Here is a 17,984-nt window from a genome sequence, read left to right as displayed (position 1 = left end):
CTTAACCCCCATTGCCTGGCCTTTACTGCTCTTCTGCCTTGGAACCAATACACAAAAAGGGTTTTTTAAAAAAAATCAATTGACTTATTTTAAATGTTCAATTTGGTGGCAAAGTCTTTCTCAGATTATCTGGCTGGTCCTTTAACAGCAGAGATAAGCCCTCACCCAAAGCCTTTCTTACTGGGTAGTACTTGACAGAACTTGGACTCTGGTGAAATAGTAGTTATTACCACTAGCATTCTACATACTCTCCACGTCGCAATGAATCATTTGTAGATTTTAAAGAATAAAGGACTATTTTTTGATAATTTCTGAATCTTCACCTTTAAAAATTAACATTTAAAAAATCCACTCATCTGAAAATTCTTACTATTACAAGAGAATACCCAATTGCCTATTTTGTCTAACATTATTCAAATTCAATCTTCAGTCAACTCAATAAAGTACCTATGTCTTTCTATATACTTCCTACACACATCACTGCTCATTTGAACATTCCCGATCCAAATGTACCTTCTGGGGAGCAGCTCTTAAAAATGTTTCCTTACAAGCTGAAATTTCAAGGGGCCATAAAATTTCAGAACTTGTTTCCTGAAATTAAAAACAAAGCACATGAACATTTATTTCAATAACAAAACTCTCCATGTGCACATGTAAAACAAGAAACTGTTCATTCATTTAAGCTTCAGTTGTAGTTCTTACACACTGAGGTATATATTGTATTTGGCAGAAGAAAGTGTGTATATTTAACATGGTTTTACATTGTCAGTTAATCAGATTTCTTATTTTCCCTTTATGTCCTTTCTCCACACCTTGCTCACTCTACAAAATTAACGTTTGTGCAGGATGATAGATTTTTTAGTACTTCAAACCTCAAAATAGCCAGGATTTCAGCAGTATGGGTGATCTTTTTACCCATGGATATACTGAAATCCTTCTATTTCTTAGTAATGAGATTCATGGGTTCCGGCGCAATCCACCCTCCCCTACCCATTATCGCTTATTTGCTAACTCTCTGATGATGAGCGTCAATGCACATGGCTAGGTTGATCCTTTGATATATCATAGCTGTGTCATCCTCAAGTTGTTCTGACTTGATAGAACCTGCTAGTCATATATCCAACACGCCACATTTCTATTATCTCTATTATTATAAAGTTATATTAGGAAGCCTGAGACAGATTAGGTAATTCACAAAAGGGATCCCTGGAACACCATTAAATGGAGTCAGAACTAAAGTCCTGGCTGTAGATTCTGGTACTGTTAAAAATTCATTATGATAAAGCTGCCCCCTACACACACACACACACACACACACACACACACACACACACACACACTCCTGTTCAGTATTCCTCCTCTATCATGATGCTGGTGAGCACTCCTCTGTGAGGACCTACTAAATTGGAAAGTTTAGCAATCTTTTCAGGAAAGGTTACTAACTCAGGACAAATTGTGTATCTGTCATCTGAGGGACAATCTTTATCTCCAGAAAACAGAGGAATTCAATGGGGCTTATCCAGTTTTCAAACAACAGAGCTGTACTTTGAACCTTTACAGAATGCTGAATGGCTACATTATCATATCTGTTCTGTTTATACAGAGTTAATAGATAGATAGATACATATGATTATCTGTTGGTTTAGTGGCATGCCATATCTAGTAAATTTCTGCCTTCACTTGGGAAAAAAAATTCTAGAAATTTAAACTTTCTCCTCTTCCACCTCCCCCAAAATAAGTCATTTGAAAGAATCATTCCCCTCATCAATCTATTTAAAATATAGAATTAATGGATCGAAATCGTAACATGGCTTCAAAAAAGGAGTTCCCTACCCTTAACTCTCAGGGGAGGTCTCCCAGGGAACAATTGCCAGGTTTAAGGACCCTCCCAAAGGATATATATTCTCAAAAAGCTCCTGAAATCCAAAGAATGGGTTTACCAATAATATTCAACTAGAAGATTCAATTAATTCAAGGAAAAGGTATTTAATAAATAGCATTTTTTAAAAGTATCAACAAAACATTTCTCTAATAAATCTGGGGCATATTATTCCATAAATCACATATAGGTTCGAAACATGGGGGAAGGGGACGCAATGGAGAAAAAAACATTTAATGAAGATGTCCAGGGCACATATCTGGAGGTGTGTGTGTGTGTGTGTGTGTGTGTGTGTGTGTGTATGACCGGGGTCATACATACAGGAAACATGATGACCAGGACCCACACATGTATAGAGACAACTAACATTTTTCAATAGCACAGCTACTGATGTCTTTTAATAATTCCATAATGCTCCCTTCATTGGACTGTCTCCCTTTGGGTCTTCTTTTTTTTTGGCAGATAATTCTCAGAGTTCATGCTCTTACTTACTTACCTTACTGCTCTGCTGTGTTCTTCCTTAGATAGTGCTCCACCAAATAGTGCTTAGCTAGATGCTTCTTTCCTGAGCTCTAATCACTGGAAATTAAGTCTCCATCTAGCTAGGCTGCTTTGATGATGCTTTTGGTCTATTGAATTCTTTGGCTAGCATTTCAAGGGGGGAAATGGATGCTGCCATATTCTGTTAGCTATCTCTGGGCTTTTAAAAAATCTTTTTAGAAAAGGCAGAAACCTTTCCCAAGAATCTAGCTGAAAGTATCCCTTGGGGGATTTGCTTTCTTCTTTTCTCAAATCTTTGCTATTCTTTTCATCAGGAGAGTCGTAGCTTCAAGTGCAAAGTTCTTAAAACCAAATTTCATTGTCTTCTCAGTTAACAAGTGTTTTTAGGAATAATCTTTTCTCTGGGATCCTCTCCTTGGGTTCAAAGACCTTGTCCTAGCTTATGGTGAACGTGCCATATACCTTCCAATTTTCAATATCTTAAAACTAAGCTATAAAGTCAGGCAATGGGCATTTGTACAATAAGCACCAAACATCACTAGGGTTCAAAGTTCCTTAGTTTTTGAATCCTGTCTCTTCTATTCTGCCTTATAAATGAAAGAGTAAAAGGTACTGGGACAAGCAAAGCCCAGCTAAGGTCACATTGAATTTCTACTTGTTTAACCACATTCCTTACTTTTTAGATAGAGAAATAACCAACACCAAAGCTTCACAGGGTCTTTGAGGCACATCACTGGGAATTATTAAAGTTTACCTAGTCATGATAGCATATAATCTGTTTTAAAAATAATGTCTATGTTTATGTGTGTGTGTTTTAAATTACTAGAATTTCTGCCAGTAACCCCCAACTCCTCTCATTGAACAATCCTACATAACAATTATATATACATATGGAGATATATTTATAAAAGAAGAAAAAATCAGCAAAAGCAATCAATATATTGAATCAATGTATTGAACATGTTGATTCAATTGAATATTGAATCAATATATTGAAAAAGGCTGAAAATAAATGCAATGTTCCACACTTTTGAACCTTATAGCTAGGCAAGGGAATGAGGTTTGACTGTCTTCTCATATCTCCTCTTTGGGGCATCACTTATTCTTTATAATTTTAAATTGACCACATTCTTTCTCCTAACATTGTTGTAGTCACTATGTATAATGTTTTCTTGGCTCCGCTTATTTATGGAAAGTGGGAAAGAGAGAAGGAAGGATGGAAGGAGGGAAGGAAGGAGTGAAAGAAAGAAGGGAGGGAGCAAGGGAGGGAGGAAGGAAGAAAGAGAGGAAGGAAGGGAAGGAAGGAGAGAAGGTGGGAAGAAAGGAAGGAAGGAGAGGAGAGAAGGAGGGAAGGTGGAAAGGATGGAAGGTGGGAAAGAGAGAAGGAAGGATGGAAGGTGGAAAGGAAGGAGGAAAGGAAGGAAGGAAGGAGGGAAGGAAGGAGAGGAGGGAAGGAGAGGAGGGAAGATGGGAGCGATGGAAGGTGGGAAGGAAGGAAGGATTGAAGGGAAAAAGGAAAGAAGGAAGGAAGAAAAGAAGGAAGAAAGGAACAGAGAGGGAGGAAGAGAAGGAGGGAGGGAGAAAGAGAGGAAGGAAGGAAAGAAGGAAGTCTACTGAAAATAACATGGCTCTAGCCAAAAGACCTGGCTCTGACATATACTACTGTGTGATCTTAGGCCAGTTGCCTAACCTCTCTGAGTATGTTTCCTAATCTGTCAAGCTGCAATAATAATACTTGTGTTACATAACTGAAGCATTATTGAGAGGGAAGCATATTATAAACCTTTAGCCATTATAGGGATATGAGCTATTCCCACTATAAAAACAAATTAATTTAACTAAAGTCTACCCAACAGACCATGTTAGAGGAAAGAAGGGGTAAAGAATTGTTTTCCCATTTTCTTGAGAGATAGGATAAATATTACATGGACAAGATGTCTAGAAAGTAAAAAGACCAAAAATAAAAAAGAACCAGTATATGGCACAGAGTTTCTTAAAAAGTTTAATCTTAACAATGACTGAGGGTTTTTTTTTATTTTTTAAGTTTAATTAATTAATTTAGAATAATTTTCCATGGCTACATGACTTAGGAGTTTTGTCGTGTTACCACTGAACTCCTGGGGCTGAGGGTGAGAAGTTTTTCAAACTTTGTTAGGTTCTCTGACCTACAGAGCCAATTCCAGTAGTTCAAAACATTAATTTCAGGTTTTAACCAATGCTACCCAAAGCATTACCTTTGTACTAAAACTTTACAGTACAGTCTGCCAGGTTTTTGGACTTAATGCTTATACCCTTGGCCTTAATAAAAGTGAGGGGCCATTTAACTGAATCTCTTTGCCATTAAAAAGAATTGGTTTTACAGTCCCTTTCAAGTCTCCCCATAGAAAGTTAGTATACAAAACCCACTTTGATGTGCTCTTAATCTTAATCACTCATTCTACAGGCAGAAAATGTTCAGGGAAAATCCCAATAAAATGTAAAAACAAAAATGTAAGCCAGTTTGGTAGAGTCTGAGTTGCAGGGTTGTAGGGACTTGGCTAGCTGCCAGTGTTAAATAGAATCCAGTTGGTGGGGACAACAGGGTTCCTGGCAGCAAATCAGTATCGAAAATCTGACCAAATAATGTCTTTCCCAACCAATGACAGCTAAAATCTGTTCACCGGCTGTTATTGCTGTGAATAAAAGAGACAGCTATTTTACTTAAACATGAACGTGCTAAAGAAAATTGTCATTTCCATTACATTAAAGAAATCCAGTGGAAAACGTTACAGGGTATATATTTGGTTTCTTTCGCAAGCTTCCAATAATTTTGTAGTATGTGATTCTACTGACTACATCCTGGAAATAACTTGAATTCTCCTTCTGATGTGCATATATTTGTGTATGTGTGTAATAGGTAATATTTATACAGCAATTATTATATGCCCAAAACTATGTTAAGCATTTTAAAATTATTTTTAATTTAAATTACTTAAATTAAAATTTAAAACATTAATTTAAATTATCTCATTTAATCTTCAAAATAACCCTGGAGGTAGAAACTATTATCTTCATTCTATAGATGAGGAAACTGAGGCAAAAAGAGGTTAAGTAACTTGCCTAGTCATAGAGCCAGTAAATCTCTGAGGCTGGATTTGAACTCAAGCCCTCCTGACTCCAGGCTTGATTACTCTATCGACTGTGCCATCTAGCTGGGTTATGTGTATGTATATGTATGCTTATGTGTGTATTATATCAAATTGTATTATATCAAATCATAGGCATGTAGTCTTAAAGATGAAAGGGTCCTTAAAGGAGCTCTATTCCAACATACTCAATTTACAGATAAGAAAATGGGATCCCAAAGAACTCAAAGAGACTTCCCCATTGTCATATAAGATTAGAAGTGGCAGATCCCAAATCTGAACCAAGATCTTCTGACTCCAAATATAATCCATTTCAGAGAGATCTCATTTTCTCCTTAACTCAGACACTTCTTTTAATTTTCAGGAAAAAATAAACGGTTAAGACAAGCAAAAGAAGAAGCGATGGCTGAAGTAGATCAGTATAGGATGCAGAAAGAAAAAGAATTTCGGGAAAAGCAATCTTTGGTAAGTAAAAATGCCAATTAATTTCTTATACGACATTTTACAAAATATTCAGTGGAGTCCCGTGGGAGACAGAATGATATTCTAGAAAGACCATTGAAAAGGATGTTAAATAAACCAAGATTTTAGAGGTGAGTTTGATGTTCACCTGGCTGGGCAATCTGACTCTTGGTCACAATTTCTTCGTTGGTAGAAGGAAAGGGTTGGAAAAAATGATTCAAGTAAATCTAAATTCAACTAAATTCAACATTTATTTAAATGTCTATTCTGTAAAGAAAACAGCCCTTTTTTATTCTAGTGGAGAAAGAAAGCATATATGTAGACAACTAAACTGGGGCATCTAAGTGGTAGTGGATAGAGAGCTGGTCCTGGAGTCAGGAAGACCTGAGTTCAAATCCAACCTCAGATCCTTACTAGGTATATGCCATTGGGCATAAATCCCTTAACCTCTCTCTCCCTCAGTTTCCACATATGTAAAATGGGGATAATTAGAGCACTATTGCCAAGGGTTGTTTTAAGGCTCAAATGAGATCATTTTAAAGCACTTAACACAGTTTCTGACATATAGTGTTATATATGTCATATTATATATATATATATATATATATATATAATATAGCCAACTAGTAGTAGTAGTATTAGCAGAAGTAGCAACAGTATATTACATAATAAAGGAATAACATGAAGATGACCCTCAAGTTATCTTGGGAAAGAGAGTTTCCATACTGGAATTTCCCTATGTCCACGAAACACTACTACATTTCTATACTCATATATTCCACCATTTTTTCTCCTTCCAAGTTTTTTGGGACTTTTTTTTTTTAATCATTCCCTCTAAGCCTGAGTGGGTGGCAAAAGTAATATAGTCTATATTACTTTTTTTTATATAGTATATAGTAGAAAAGTCTACTTATAAAATGTTTCTTATATATTCTTGCTTATGTTCCAATCAAAGAGCTACCTTAGATTACAGTAAGTATAGAAATGACCAAAGTAGATACATGGACATATGCTAGCTTCTGTTGCCACTTGATTGCCCCCAAAATAACAATGATAAGTCAAACAACAACTACGGGGAGCAGTCAGCGCCACTTTAATAGACTACAAATATATATCAGTGTAATGAAGGGGATTTTGTAACAAACACAGCAATGATATTGATCACAATATGCTAATAATATCCTGGGAAATCACTGTTCTTAGGATCAATATTCAGTATACACCTAGATTTTCAGGGCGCATGAAGGCCGTCTGGCATTTCCTTAACCTTGTGCTTAACTATCTTTGATTTAATTATATTTATTCTATATTTTTAAATTTATGTATCTATTATCTCCCCTGTTATAGGGAAAGTTCCTTCCAAGAAGGGATTGTTTCCCTCATTATGTTAGTATTATTGGCACCTAGCACACAGTACCTGCCAAAGAGAAGATACAGAGTAAATTCTAAATGATTGATTAGTTTCTTTTAGTTAAACACTATGGAAATTAAGGGGTTGCTTTCATTTTCTAGTTGTCTTGGGAAAGAGAGTTTCCATAATGGAATTTCCCTATGTCAATGAAACACCACTACATTTCTATACTCATATATTCCACAATTTTTTCTCCTTCCAAGTTTTTTCTATTTCTATGCTCATATTTATATTTCTATACTCATATATTCCACTATTTTTTCTCCTTCCAAGTTTTTCTCCTTCCAGGAATCCACCTGTGCTTTTTGTTTTTGTAAATAATGTTCTTATTTTGTAAAAGCAGAATCATAGAGCAGCCTCAGAGCTTGTTAAGTCCAACCCCATAATAATAGTAATAAAATAAAAATTATTATTAATCATATATTTTATTGCATTTGATAATATAATTATTAACAACAATTTTTCAATGATATAGAACTTACTAAGTGCCAGACCCTGTGCTAAGTGCTTTCTAATCATCTCATTTGGCCCTCACAACAATACTGGGAGATAGCTGCTGCTATTATCTCCATTTACAGAAGGGGAAACTGAGGTAAATGAGATTAAGTGACATGCCTAGAGTCACAAAGCTAGTAAGTGTCTGAGGCCTGAATTGATTCAAGTTTTGCTGACTGCTAGCCCAGAGCTCTGTGTACTATGGCACCACCTAATTGCGCAAGAAGTAAAGCTTAAGAGACTTGCTCAAGATCTAACAGCTGGTAAATATCTAAGGGTAGATTTGAACCCAAATCTTGCTGACTCAAAGTCCAGTGCCCTCTCACTATGTTACACTGTCTCTCCTTTTCTTCCTTTTGGCAAGGACAACTTTTACAAGAAAGAAATTATTTATCACAAATCACATAATTCTTTTTCATGAACAGAATTAATTTCCCCTTACTACATCAATTAAAAAGAAAACAACAAAAAGATAATGTATGAAACTGTGGAAAATATGATGAATTTGAAGTCAAAGAGCCTAAATTAGAATCCTAAATCTTCCATTTATTACCTGTGAGAATCTGATATGATGAGTTGCTTTGCTTTTCTGGGACTCAGCATCTTCATTTCTAAAATGAAAGAGTTGAACTAGATGACTACTAAATTCTTTTACATATAAATCCATGCTCTATAGCCTCCTTGGCTTCCTTCAGGTCTCAGCTAAATGTCTAACTTCTGCAAGAAGCCTTTCCCAGTCCTCCTTAATCTTAGTGCCTTCCCTCTAGGTGTTCAGGGAAGACTCACAGGGCTTGCAGAGCCTTTTTCAGGGCTACTCCTCCTTCTTTGGAGCCTACCTGACACTCAGCTCTCACCTGTGGTTCCAAAAAAACTGTGGTAGGCACAGAGGACACATACTGGTAAAACTGCTTGGGCAGATGGGCTGAACCACGTTAGGAGTAACTGACTGGCCTCCAACCTGTTGGTGAGTTAGTGGGGTGTCTACTGCAGGCATGTAAAGACTACCGCTAGTGGAAGGGGTGAATGAGAGCAATTTTTGTACCAAAAGCCACAAAGGTGACTGAAGCAGGTACTACAGAGTCCTTAGAGCTTGGTCAGATGTCAGAGATGCCAAGGTCATTCACTGCATCCTGAGCCATCGCCAGGCCCTTGACTCACCACTGGGCTTCAGTGACTCTGGAATAAAGAACGAGGACCACACCTTTGCAGAACTCTGCCTCACTTAAATCCAATTAATGTGTGAGTCAAAAGATATCAACAGTGATGATATTTTCTTTTCAGGTATAAAGGACAACCACCAACCAACCAACTCCCAATTTATCTTGACTGTATCTCACTTATACATAGCTACAAGTATACACAGTTATCTCCTCTGTTAGACAATGAGCCTCAAGAGCAGCTACTGTTTATTTTTGGCTTCTTTTTGTTTCCCAATTTGTAACATAGTGTTTGGCACATAGTAGATGCTTACTAAATATTAGTTGACTTATTGATCAAGACTAGATGAATAGATAAATAATATATTGATTGCTTACTTTAGTACTGGATATGCAAAAAGAATCAAGTAAGACAGTCTTGATCTTGAAGGAATCTTACATTCTCATAGGAGGAAGAAACAAAAAAGAACCAGAATGCTTAGGTGGAGTGGGGTTAGGAGGAGATATGCATCTGGAAATGGTGAAAGCTCACTTATCAGAGCCCAGGATGGTTCCAAGGGCAAAGTGCAGTTGTTGGGGGGAGGACATAAAAAGGGGAGAGAGAGAAAGATAGGGAAGGAAGAGAAGAAATGAGGTTGATAGACTACACGCAATGAAGTTTGGAAATAGCGATTGTGGGAAGTACTCTTCAAATTACCAGACACTTCTGTAATAGTCCCTTTTCACATAAGAAAGATCTATTTTTAAACAAGGAGTACTTTGCATGAACCTCATTGAATCTATCAGTCGCAATCATATGTCTTGGGCAATATTTCTTCTCTGACTCTTTCCTGAGCAATTCAATTCTGATAAGCCCAGGAGAAAACTGTACCTTGGAACCTTCCCAACTATTATCACCTTTGACTACCTAATTTAACAAAAGAGAGAGAAAGTTTATTATCCTTTTATGTATCAAAAATGAAACAAAAAACACACAAAAACACTAAAGCCATCCTAATTCTGGACACCATGGGATTGTGGGAATGCAGAATCTCTTGAAATGCAATAGCTAAGAATGTTACTCCCTAGGAGATGCATAAGATGTAAATCTAGTGCAGGAAATTAATTATCAGCATTGAACCTGAATAAAAACTCTTCATTTTCACAATTCAGGTCCTAAGCCAATTTCACAGCTGACTGATCAAACCATGTCCACAGAGAAAGGGCAGGGTGCATGGGGCTGCTCTGCTGAAGGCTTATTATAGAAACAATAACTCAGCATTTCTACTCTTGGTGTGATCTCACAGTATTCGTTGTATTGTTGTCCCAGGCAAGACTATCATGATTAACCTAAGCTTGGGTCAAGCTGGAAGGCCTGCTTAGAATCTGAAGAAGAGTCTTTGGAGAGTTCATCTTGAGCTCCATGTGATACTTCCAAAATACATGATAAAACACACACAGTTCCACATCGATCATTATCCATTAACAACATTCTGCATATCTTCTAAAGAATATAATGATCTTTAATGAAATAAACTAAATGTGGTGTCAACAAAACTATTTTATTAAACAAAAAAAAATGGAATAGACATTGCAAAGGCTCCTGAAATAGCAATAGCTACTGTATGTGTGTTTGTGTGTGTGTGTGTGTGTACATACATACATACATACATACATACATATATATATATATATATATATATATATGTATTGCTCAAAGTTTTGTGAAATGCTTTACATTTGCCATCTCATTCAATCTTCTTGACAACTTTTTGAGTTAGGTGCTATTATTATTCCCATTTTTACAGATGAGGAAACTGAGACCAAGAAGGGTTTAGTGACTTGCCCAGGATCACATAGCTAGTGTCTGGAGCAGTATTTGAACAGGGTAGAGGAGTAAGAAAAGAGTTCAAAATCCACTCAAGTCATTTTGATACAGGTGTGATTAGCAGAAGGCTTACTTCACCTATGGCCCCACAGGGTAGGGAGGACATCCTGGATACTACAAAGTTTCTACCCTTCTGAAAAATAAAAAGTGAGTGGAATTTCCCATCAGTGGATGATGGGAAAAATCAAATGACTATCATTAAAGACAGAGCTGCATAGAAGACAAAGTCTTTTTCTACCTCCCCAAAAATGCCCCGGTTACTCCCACTATATTTATATCTGTGTATTTTTTTTTCCAATGGCTCCATTTATGGGGTAGCTGGGTGGCTCAGTGGATTGAGAGCCAGGCCTAGAGGTGGGAGGTCCTGGGTTCAAATCTGGCCTCAGACACTTTCTAACTGTATGACCCTGGACAAGTCACTTAACTCCCATTGCCTAACCCTTACCACTCTACTGCCTTGGAACCAATACAGAATATTGATTCTAAGATGAAAGGTAAGGGGTTTTTTTTGTTTTGTTTTTTAATGATTCAATTTGAGTTATGCTTAAGTTATCTGAACTACATTTTAGGAAAGAGAAAACTGATAACTCTATATATTAAGAAGGAACAGAAATCACAACTTTCCAGCTTAGCTTTTATAAAATGGTCCATTTACCCCCAACAGAATATCATTCAAGCAAACACTATGTAAGCATCCTGCAGGTTATTGTTCCTGAAGTTTCAACCCTTAGCCATATAATAAAACATGTAAAATAGCCTCCTGACAACAGTGTTCTATCAAGCAGACATTTCTAATTATTGAAGATTTTTTTCATTTCAATATGGTGGATTTGACAACCCTGAAAAGTCAGGAAATATCTCCAAATTATTTTTCCAATGTGTTTGGGGTTTGGCCAAATTCCAAACACATTTTGATAAGTCATCTCCCCTATATTTTTTAAACCTTATGAGCAACAAGAAAACACAATCCATATGGTTCTGATTCATTTATACTTAACTCATCAAAATGTTATTTTGTATAAGCTTATTGGATGTCTAAGGAGCTATAATATCCTTTCAAAGCTATTTTTCTTTGAACTGGGCAGTCAACTTTAGCCTGCACTATAAACAGAACAGAACTGAAACCTGGATAGACTCAAGCTCATTTGATTTCAAATTTAGGACTCAGGAAGATGAAATGGGGACTGAAGTTCACTAGACTTTCACAGCCCTCTAGAAGACGCTTACATTGATTTTCCTGTACCGAGTATCGTGTATACCTTTTCCAAATATTCATAGAAAAGAAAAACACTTATACTTAAATTAAACTGAAATATGAAGCTGATCTTGCCTGCTTGGCTTTACAGAAAACCTCCAGTTTTTAAAAATGCAGAATTCCTTTAAATCAAATCTTAAACATTCGAACCCTTTTGGCAGTCCAACAAATCCTACAGATCACTTAGAATAATGTTTGTTGCCTTCATTCATAATTGAAGAAAATGTCATATTTCAGTTAGAGGTTAGCATAATAGAAATATAATTTGTTTTCCATCCTAGTTCATGGATCCTTGAAATGTAACAACTGCTTTAAATAGTGAGTTACCTGCACTATGTTTCAGTTCTGATTTACAGATCATTAACTTCTTGCCCGAGATTCAAGGATTATTCAGAGGTAAAGTCAGGACTGGAGAGCATTGAAGATTGAAATAAAAAAGTAAAGATTAAAAACTTGAGTGCAAATCCAGCCTCAGACACTGTGTCATCCTGGGCAAGTCATTTAACATAAAATGCTAATGCAAATTGTCTCACCCAATGTAATTCATCCACATCACTGCCTACACAGTCTTTTTAATATCGGTGCTATAGAAAAAATAAGTTGAATTTGGAGTCAGGAAACTTTATTAGGGGCAGAAAGCAATGGATAGGAAGTCCAGTGACCTGTGTTTTAATCGTGGCCCAGTAATTTACTAGCCATGTGACCTTTGGACAGACCATTCCATCTCTCCATCCCTCAGTTTCTTCATCATGCCAAATAAGAGATTTCGTCTCATGGGCCTTCTAATTCTAAATCTATGATTCTCCCATGACCTTAGGCATTTGAGAGCTTTGTGGTTATGGAAAAGTCACTTCAGTACACAGAGAATAATCAATTTCTTTATCCATAAAATGGGGATAATAATAAATATCCTGAATATCTCATAAGTTTTTTTTTTATGAAGAATTAATTTTGCAAAATTTAAAGTGATAGTGAACTCTGAGTTTTCCTTATTATGCATAGGTTTGAGCATGTCATTTCCCTGCTTAAAAACCTTTGGAACTCTCTATTTTTAATCAAATAAAATGCAAATTCTTTAGCCTCACCAATTCAAGATCACCAATATGGCTCTGAACTCCATTTTCAGCTTTATCTGGCAGTTCTCTTCTGTGAACATGCTCCAGGCAAATTGAACTACCTGATGTTTCACCAATCTTGCCTTGCTCCTTCAAACTTTTATGCCTTGAAATGCACTAAATTCAACCATAGAATAGAATAGAATCCATGCCCTCCCCATGCAACCTTTTATGTGTGTCCATTTGCTCATATCCTTTCCCTCCTCACTTCCTAGCTCAGATACCATAGTGAGCCCTCTTTCTTTCACCAGGTAGAAATAATTCCTCCCTACTTGGGTCTCATCTACCTAAGGTTTGATCTCCCCATGCATTCATTCCTTTTCTAACTTATAGTTATTTGTGTACATGAATCATATAGCCCCCTCCTCACTGTGGTAGGAACAGTTCAGTGTTTCAGTGGATAGAGCATTAGACCTGGCATATTAGATACTCAATAAATGCTCATTTCTTCCCCTCCTTTCCCACTAAAATTCAAGCTCTTCGAAGGCAGAGACGGGATCATTTTTCATCTTTTTATCTCCAAAGTATACATACATCACAGATGCTTATTAAATGTTTTAATGTAAATAATTAAACATTTTCTTTTTAAAAAGTTCATTATGTACTCAGCTTTTCAGGAATATATATTTTATGCAGAAAAGTTATATCTGTGTATGCTTCAGTGGAAATGGTATGCCTGGTTTCCCATTGCCAAGACATCTAATTGAATAAATTCAGCAAAACTAACACCTATCAATTTAGAGAGAGAGAAATCAATTCAATGATTATTTTGACATTTTAAATTATGGAAAAAATGGATGAAATGAATTTTTGATTAAGAATTATTTACATACAGATGTATCTCACTAAATGGAAACAGCATTAAGAATGTCATGGGAAACACATCTATTTTTTTTTTTTATGATTGTTCTTCTAGCAACTGTCTACTAGATCATAAATTCTATCTTTGTAGTTTCTTCACTACCTAAAATAACATTTTACTCATTCTTAACAGTTATTAAGTTTATACTTCAAAAATTATGTGACTTTACAGGTTATGTAAAAGTAGGGTAATTGATGTGCTCAACCCCCACATAAAGCAATCGATAAGATACCCAATTAAATCAATTTCTTCAAAGACCTTAGCCTAAGTATGAAAAGAAATTTGAAGTAGAATGATTTTTAAGAAATGTGTTTGTTTAGGCTGAGAAAACTTGGCCATGCCTTGAACATCTTCTCTAAATTATCGAGGTTATTGAAAAGGGATTCATTCCAGAAACTGAAATGAGTTAACATTCTAGCCGAAGCCCTTGAAAAGAAGCCAACTACAGAGAAGGAAAGACCTCAGCGTCAGTTTGGAGAGCTCTCCTTACCCAGGTAGACCCTCTTGATTCATCCAGGAGAGTCTTGTAAACTCTAGTGGGTTTTGGATTTCCCTTAAGTGACTTAATTGATTTCATCTACTGATTACAGTGTCAGAACTGGGACTCAAGGGCTCAGATTCACCATGTTTAAGGGGAACTTTTTTTTTTAACCCTTACCTTATTTCTTAGAATCAATACTGTGTATTGATTCCAAGGCAGAAGAGTGGTAAGGGCTAGGCAATGGGGGTCAAGTGACTTCCCCAGGGTCACATTGCTAGAAAGTGTCTAAGGCCAGTTTTGAACCCAGGACCTCCCATCTCTGGGTGTGGTTCTCAAACCACTGAACCACCCAGATACTTCTTAAGTGAGCACTACACAGATGGGAGAAAAGGACTTCCAACAATTAGGGGCTATGAATTAGCCCTTTGTCACCTGTGATCTATAAGCTTAAGTCCACTGAACCCTGAATTTCCTATGGACTTGCATTGTAGACTTGTGGAGGAAGATATTTTTTCAGCTATTCATAATGCTAGATGACTAGATGAGTAGCAACTAATAATCTTGAGTGAAAGCACAACAGTGAAGGATTGAGTCAATGGCAATTGCATAAAGGAAATTTACTCTCCCCCCTTTCTGGGGTGGCATAGGTACCATTCAAGGAGAGAGTTTTGGGGTGTTCCTGATACACCTACTACTTATTAAAAATACAGTAGAATTAAATTCAAAATCTGATTTATTCATTAAAACTGATCTGGAAGCTCCAGTGTCTAGGAGACAATCATAATATGTGTTCCCCCCTTTTAGGGTCACATGAGGCTCTTTATTTTGGGGAGGGGAATGAACTGGGATAACTGGCCTTAAAACATTAGGATCTAGGAAGCCAAAGGTTTCACCCTCTAACTCCAGGGTTCTTCCCTCTTTCTTCCCCCTCATCCAGCCTCACCTACTCCTATTTTAATTAAAACACAAAAAAGAAACTGGAAGTACCCCTAAAACCCTTAGAGGAAGATTTTTGCCTTGCTTTAGCACCCAAGATGAATTATGACAGTGGAAAATGGGATAAGGATCCTCAGTTAGATTAGATATGGATATAAGTGAAATTAATGAAGATGACAAGTCCTCTACACTTTGGAAGTTGGTTTCATAAATTGCTATGGGAAAAAGAAATGGACATTAAGGACCTGGGCATTAAAATCCAACTGGGAGGGTTTGAAGTGACTCAGGGTGCAACATCTGAGTCAGCCACCAGGTGGTACTCAAAGTCCAAGTCAATAGCAGAAAACAGTTTTGTTTTGCTTTTCCTTTCTGCACATGGAGGCTTCCTACATTCACATCTAAGAGATAATTTATATTAATTTAATTTTTAAAAGTAATACTTTCATTATTTCAGTTCATCCCCCTCCCTTGGTATAGCTGGTCTTAGCTAGTTTGCCTCTCCCTGGGGCTATGCTTGGGACCTTTCTAACATGCTGGGGCTTGCCAGAATTTCTCTTCCTTGGACATAGCCCTGGAAAACTAAGGGTCCTCTCAGAGTAGGACTAGTGGTCTAGAAGCTTTACTTATAGCATGGATCCAATATTTGTGTTTTAAGTAGTATTGATTTCTCCAGGGGTCATCTCAAAAGTTTCTAAAGTATTTATAATAAAAAAAAATACAAAGTCACTGAAGAATGGACTAAATAGAAATTCATGACTCTACTTAAGGAATTTGTTGTTTTTTTCCTTTTGCTTTTGCAGGTTTTGGGATCCCAAAGCAACCTCTCAGGTGAAATAGATGCACAGACAGCAGAAAAAATTCAGAAACTCACTAGTAACTACAACGAGTGCTTGGAAAGTGTGATGAAAAAGCTTTTGAGCATGGTTTGTGACTTGAAACCTGAAATCCATAAGAACTACAGAGGCACAGATTAAACGCTGTTCAGATTAATCAATAAATAGCATACGTATATCATCCTGTGGCTCTGACTCCAGCATTTGTATTGTAGGGCTGTGACTGGGACTCTCAAATCTTTGAGGCATTGACAGATTTTAGGATGACATAATTCACACACAGGAATTGAATGAAAAGGGGCTGGTGATTACTTTTCCTCCAGAGTAGTTAAGATTCTGTCATTTAAACAGGGCCAAGTCAGCCAAGCAGAGTCACTTATCATTCGACACTTTACATAAGAAGGCCAGACTGACAACTGTTTAGTGAGTGTTTGGGTTTTTTCCTGCCTTCAGAAAAATGTGCTGTTATTTGAGGGTGTTGGGTCAGAACAGCCTCAGACTGCAAAGGCTTCAACATATCGTAATCTGAAATGGAAATAATTTGATTTCATATTACAGCAAGTTCCTTTGTAGGGATGGAATGAGTTAACTGGGATCAGAGTCATACTGATGAACAAACCCTGCTAAAATTTAAAAGTGTAAAAGGAACAATTTCTAAATGCTCCCCCAGCGTACACAATATAGAGGGATATAGAGGGAAGGAGAGAGAAAGAGAGAGAGAAAGAAATGCAGTGGGGTGGAGATAAGGGGGGAGAGAGAGAGAGAGAGAGAGAGAGAGAGAGAGAGAGAGAGAGAGAGAGAGAGAGAGATTGAGAGAGAGAAGGAGGGAGAGAGAAGGAGGGAGAGGAAGAGAGGGGGGAAGAGAGAGGGAGAGGAAAAGGGAGAGAGGAGGGAAAGGGAAAGAGAGGGAGAGAAACAGAGAGGGAGAGGGAGACAGAGACGAGACATACAGACAGACAGAGACAGAGAGACAGAGACAGAAAGAGAAAGACAGAGACAGAGAGACAGAGAGAGAGGAAAGAGACAGAGACAGACAGACAGACAGACAGACAGACAGACAGACACACACACACACACACACACACACACACACACACATACACACACAACAGATCGTTCAATAAAATAGAACTCTCCCTAACATCTATTTCCCACTCTGGACTGCAGTTTTAAGCAAAAGAGATAATTACGAAGGGATTCGAATGAGTTTCTTTTTGTTACTTTGTTCATTTTTGCCTTTCATAAAAATAAATGACTCCTAAGGAAGGTCTTGAGGTCAGCAACCATTCCACTGAATCTACATTACTACAAACCAAGAACTGTTACTCAGAAGGCAGACCTGTAGGTGCCAACAGATTCGTGATTATTAAAGAGTGAATGCAAACCTTTTTAACATCTACAAAGAAAAAAAAAGAATTAGTAATGTTTGTTTCTCACTTTAGAAATTCAGATAATGGATTTTAAAATACAAATATAAAAGATGTTTTTATTAAGCACCATTTTGGATTAAATGCGCATTAGCGGAAAAATCCAAAGTTGATATATATCTATTTTTAAAGACCCATATATAGGTGGCAACTAGGTGGTTCAGTGGATTGAGAGCCC

The 17,984-nt window shown here is 36.9% G+C and overlaps 1 protein-coding gene across 1 annotated transcript in view; it reads left to right on the top strand.

Annotated features, from left to right (window-relative positions):
- The window catches only part of ATP6V1G3 (ATPase H+ transporting V1 subunit G3), a 34,975-nt gene extending 18,415 nt beyond the window's left edge, over window positions 1-16,560 (top strand). Inside the window, exons 2-3 of the mRNA XM_044673185.1 lie at window positions 5,870-5,970; window positions 16,347-16,560. Coding sequence (XP_044529120.1) covers window positions 5,870-5,970; window positions 16,347-16,520 — 275 coding nt within the window. The 3' untranslated portion in view covers window positions 16,521-16,560. The remainder of the gene's footprint in view (window positions 1-5,869; window positions 5,971-16,346) is intronic.
- The last annotated feature ends 1,424 nt before the right edge of the window (window positions 16,561-17,984 follow it).

This window comes from Gracilinanus agilis, chromosome 4 (assembly GCF_016433145.1).
Source record: "Gracilinanus agilis isolate LMUSP501 chromosome 4, AgileGrace, whole genome shotgun sequence".
NCBI classification, from domain to species: Eukaryota; Metazoa; Chordata; class Mammalia; order Didelphimorphia; family Didelphidae; genus Gracilinanus; species Gracilinanus agilis.
The sequence above is the reverse complement of the archived record's forward strand: the minus strand, read 5'-3'. Positions and strand labels throughout refer to the sequence as shown.